This window comes from Gymnoscopelus microlampas, assembly GCF_963454915.1.
Source record: "Gymnoscopelus microlampas genome assembly, chromosome: 15".
In the NCBI taxonomy this organism is placed as follows: Eukaryota; Metazoa; Chordata; class Actinopteri; order Myctophiformes; family Myctophidae; genus Gymnoscopelus; species Gymnoscopelus microlampas.
In genome coordinates, this window is record NC_139952.1 from 51,307,355 (window position 1) to 51,312,354 (window position 5,000).

The 5,000-nt window shown below is 53.6% G+C and overlaps 1 protein-coding gene across 1 annotated transcript in view; it reads right to left on the minus strand.

Moving 5' to 3' along the window:
- Positions 1–1,593: 1,593 nt before the first annotated feature.
- The window catches only part of LOC311061834 (uncharacterized protein), a gene marked incomplete at its 3' end in the record, with an annotated part of 45,842 nt that continues 42,435 nt past the window's right edge, over positions 1,594–5,000 (minus strand). Inside the window, exon 2 of the mRNA XM_084080531.1 lies at positions 1,594–3,081. Within this exon, the coding sequence (XP_083936657.1) occupies positions 1,594–3,081 (1,488 nt within the window). The remainder of the gene's footprint in view (positions 3,082–5,000) is intronic.

The window sequence follows — 5,000 nt, forward strand, 5'->3', positions numbered from 1 at the left end:
AAGTCACTATAGGGCAGAGCAGTGGTGGCCATTTTGTGTTGCCACAGATAGGAAAACCCTTATAGGGATTTCCACTTTCCACTTATTTTGAAGTGTAAGTTCATCCAAAAAAATCACACCCTGTGTGAAGGTAGCGGCGCCTTTGATACATTTTGTCATCGATATGTGTTTATAATGTGTTTATAGCCACGTGTCACGTGAAGCGTGACACATGGCTATCAACTTTGTTGACGGGTCTGACCAATCAGAACGTTGACGGGTCTGACCAATCAGAACGTTGACGGGTCTGACCAATCAGAACGTTGACGGGTCTGACCAATCAGAACGTTGACGGTGAACACGGACAAAGTCAGGTATAGAGCAGGATCCGCGGCTAGCGCCGCTAAAAAGTACTTAATTTTTATCAATTACACACTCAAAAAGTCTCCTACTGGCCGACGACCTGGTCATCAAATTATTGTGGTTGTGTGCAATTGATAGAAAAGAAGTAAGTATTTTTGGGTGAACTACTCCTTTAAGCCTGGAACCAAGCCATCCAGGCTCCTGGTGAATCATGACCATAAAACATAAAACATTAGATTTTGTGTCAAAAAAATATTGGAAAATATAGTATTATATAATATAATGAAATATTCAAATATTATTTTTACACAGAATCAAATGTTTTATGATCATGATTCACTAGGATAATAATTATAATTTGTATAAATATCTTCGCAAATCTCAAAGGGGAAAAAAGCGAATGGGATTTCTGTGGCACCACAAAATGGCCGCCACTGCTGCGCCCTATCGGCTGTTTTGGGAGTGAGTGTATATGTAGCTGAACGAGAGGGGCGGGGTTTAAAGGGAGGCGTGTCATTGTGTTCAGAGTCACAGCCAATCAGTCTCAGAGGGTACAACGCTCCAGTGACCCCCGAAGCTGAGGATTATGGGTAAACGCTTCCAGTTTGTGTCTCTTGGCTGGCCGGCGGGCAGAGTGTGGGGGGGGGGGGGCGTGGGGTGTTTGGGGGGGGTGGGGGAGTGGGGGTGTGGGGGGGTGTGGGGGGTGTGGGGGGTGTGATGGGGGGTGAGGTGCAGGGACGTGCACAGATAGACTCTAGGTGGTGCTAGAGCACCTGCCCTTTGCCCTCTTGACCAGAAGTGCCCTTTTGAAAAAAAGGGAAAAAATGTTTTTTCCAGTTTACAGCAGGGGTCTTCAACAGGGGGTCCGGGACCCCTAGGGGGTCCTCAGAGTTACTACAGGGGGGTCCGCCAAATCTTTATGTGATATGATTTTTCTTTTTACCATAACCACTCGAAACCTAGCATCCCTTTTCTGAGGAGAACTTTAGCCAAAAATAGCAGATCTACAAGCTCACAACGCCTCGCGCTGCGAGGCGTTGTGAGCTTGTAGATCTGCTATTTTTTGGCAAAGAGGTATAGGTGTAGAGGGAAAAAAGAGCAGACCAAGTAAACAAAAAAAAGTATAATTTACTTGAGCACCTGCCCCTCAAAATGTCTGTGCACGCCACTGGTGAGGTGTGTGTGTGGGGGGGTGGGGTGTGGTGTGTGGGGGGGTGTGGGGTGTGTGGGGGTGTGTGGGGGGTTGCAGGTTCAGCCTGGCACCCAGCTCTGGCTGTGGTGTGCCGGTGGGCAGGCGAACGCCCCCCCCAAGGCCACGCCCATGATGCCCATGCCCACGCCCTGCGACAGAGAGGAGCCGTCAAAGTTGAAGTCCACCGCGCCGGGGTCCGAGTCCATGAGGTCACTGAGGAGGATGGACTCCACGTCACAGTCCAGGGGTCCGCGGGGTGGGGCCATGGTGGGGCTCTCCATGGGGTCCAGGGGTCCGCGGGGGGCCATGGTGGGGCTCTCCATGGGGTCCGTGTGGTGGTGCTGATGCCCCCCCTGGTAGGGGGTGTGGTGGTGCTGCTGGTAGTAGCCGTGCCAGTCGCTGAGCCCCTGGTGGGGGTGGGGGTTGGGGGGGTAAGGCTGATGATGACGGGCAGGGTGCGGGGCGGAGGCCAGGGGGTAGCAGGGGTCCTGGGGGACCCCCAGGACTCCGCCGCCACCCGGGTTGGGGGGCAGGGAGGAAGGGGACGAGGTGGACCCCCACCTGGTCCCTCCGGGGGGGGTCTTGAGGCCGTAGGGGGTCAGTTTGGTGGCGTGGAGGCCGTGCTGCTCGTACTCGTCGTGGACCCCCGCCTGGGAGGGCTTGTGGGCGTGGCTGTACTCCAGGGTGGGGTGGTGCCCGTGCTCCCGGCTGTGATTTTGAAGCCCCTCCCCTCCCGGACCACGCCCACCCACCACGTCCTTGCTGCCACAGTACTGCGAGGCCCCGGCCCCTCCGGTCAGCAGGCTCTGGAGGGGCGTGGTCTCCGAGTAGGCCCTCAGGGGCGTGGTCTCCGAGTAGGCCCTCAGGGGCCGCTGGAAGCCGGGCGGCTTGTTCTCCTGGATGCTCTGCATGTGGTGCCGCAGCATGCCCATAGGGGGCGCTCCGTAGCCGGGCGCCGGATCATAGGGGTAGCACTGTGGAGCCCCCTGGGGGGCGTGGGGAGGGTAGGGGCTCTGTGGGGCCCCCTGGGGGCCGTGGGGGGGGTAGGGGCTCTGGGTCAGCCGGGGGGAGGGGCTAGGGTACAGCCTGGGCGACGCCTCCTCGGGCTCGTCAGGCTCCGCCTCCCCCAGGACGGGCGACAGGCAGGAGGCCGAGGAGGAGGAGGCGCGGGAGTGGAGGTCCGTCCAGGAGTCGTACTCCATCGCCGCGCCTCCCTTCCCCCCCGCCGGACTGCCGTGCTCGGGGGAGCCTTCCTGCGTCCCCCCCCCCGGACCCCCGGCCGCGGCGCCGCGATGGGCCTGAGCCCCGCGGCCCACCGGGACCCCCGCGGCGCCTCCCGCCGCTCTCTTCCTGCCGACGCGACCTTTGGTCTTCAGGTACTTGTTGTCGGAGGTGCTGTGGTCGCCGGAGGAAGCCCCCCTCCTCCTCGGACCCTTCCCCATCTTACCCCCCTCTGGGTTCAGCATCCACCACGAGCTCTTCCCCGTCCCCTCGTTCTGGACCCGGATGAACCGTGTGTGGAGAGACAGGTTGTGTCTGATGGAGTTCTGTGAGGAAGAGAAAAGGAAGAACATTACACCTATGTTCCATTCTATGTTCCATAAGGCAGTGGTTCTCAAACTTTTTCATGTCAAGGACTCCCAAATAGACGCTTATTACCCCACGGACCCCCATTTGAAAAGATAAGCCAGGGACCCCCATAAGAGAAGGTTTTTATGGCTCTCTAGCAGTGATTCTCAACCATTTTAATTTCAAGGACCCCCAGTTTAACATGCATTAGGGTTACGGACCCCCATTTAATGGCATTTATACCTCTGGGACCCCAATTCATATTGTAAAATCAATGTTAATTTAACTCTGAGAGTGTACAAATGGAACCAAATGGACCCGTTAGGGTCCATTTGGTTCCATTTGTACACTCTCAGAGTTAGAGAACCATAAGGGTCCATTTGGTTCCTGTCCATCATTTAGCTGGAGACCCCCTGGAACCCCCTCAAGTACCCCTGGACCCCACTTTCAGAACCAATGCCATAAGGTTATAGAGAGGTTAGAACCAACACATCCACAAGTATCTCACAGAAAGAAAACTAATATATGAATTCCAATCTGGCTTCAGGAAACACTATATCAAACGTGAGGTGGACTCGGGCAAATACTGTGGCATGGTCATGTTGGACCTAAAGAAGGCATTTGACACTGTAAACCACTCTATGCTGCTGGATAATAGAAGGAAACCAGTTTTGATCTGTGAACAGGGAAGAGAGAACAGGTGGTGGATGTGAACGGAGCCCTGTCCTCACCCCGACCAGTGAGCTGCGGCGTTTCTCAAGGAAGCAAACTAGGGCCTTTACTGTTCCTAATTTACGTTAACGACATGACAGAATGTGACTGCAATTTGTTCTTTGCGGATGACTCGGCTCTGCTGGTCTTGGAAAAGAACAAAATTGCAGGTTGAAAAAGCCCTTAGCTCTGAGCTCGGTAAAATCTGCACCTGGCTCGCTGATAACAAACTGTCATTACACCTACTGTAGGTAAAACTGAATCCATTCTTTTCGCGTCCAAAATTAACCTCAGTAATGCCACAGACATTATGATCAGAGTGGGTGACAATGTTATCACAAGGACGGCAGTGGCTCAGGGGTAGAGTGGCCGGATGGAAGCTGTGAGGTTTCCAGTTTGATCCCGGGCTCCCCCAGAAGAGTTACGGTACGTCTTAACAGCGGGCGACTCTCGGGCGATGCCGGGCGACATCGTCCAAAAGATAAAGAAAATCCATCTTTCATCGCCCCCCCGCCCACTTCACCCGATCGCCGGCTCTCATAGACTTTCTTTATCTTTTGGACGATGTCGCCCACGATCGCCCGAGAGTCGCCCGCTGTTAAAACGCACCGTTACTGTCGAGGTGTCCTTGAGCAAGACACTGAACCCCTAATTGCTCCCGATGAGAAGGTTGGTGCCTTGCATGGTTTCCTCCTCCATCGGTGTGTGAGTGTGTGAATGTAATGCACAATCTATGTAAAGCGCTTTGGATAAAAGCGCTATATAAATGTACCGTTTACTAGGAAAGAAGAGATGACCTATCTGGGTTGTATTTTAGTCGAGAAGTCAACCAAAGATTTTTTTTTTTGTGGGCAGGATCTCCTCATTGAAAACATTAAAACACAAAGAGCTCAAACCTAGACTAGTCTTCTAGCCCCCCCACTGTTGTATCTGTAAATATACTTGTATTGTATTGTATGTCTTTACATGTGCTGATGAATTGAATACATAGACCACATTATTGTCTCCGCCAGGCCGAAAGGCATGGCGAGAGAGTATGTTTTACCCCCTGTCTGTCCGTCCGTCCGTCCGTCCGTCCGTGTGTCATTCTGTCATTTTGTGGACAGCTAATCTCTGGCACCGTTGGCTTGATCGCAGCTAAACTGTACACACACACTCCTACAGATATATAGGTATATATATATAT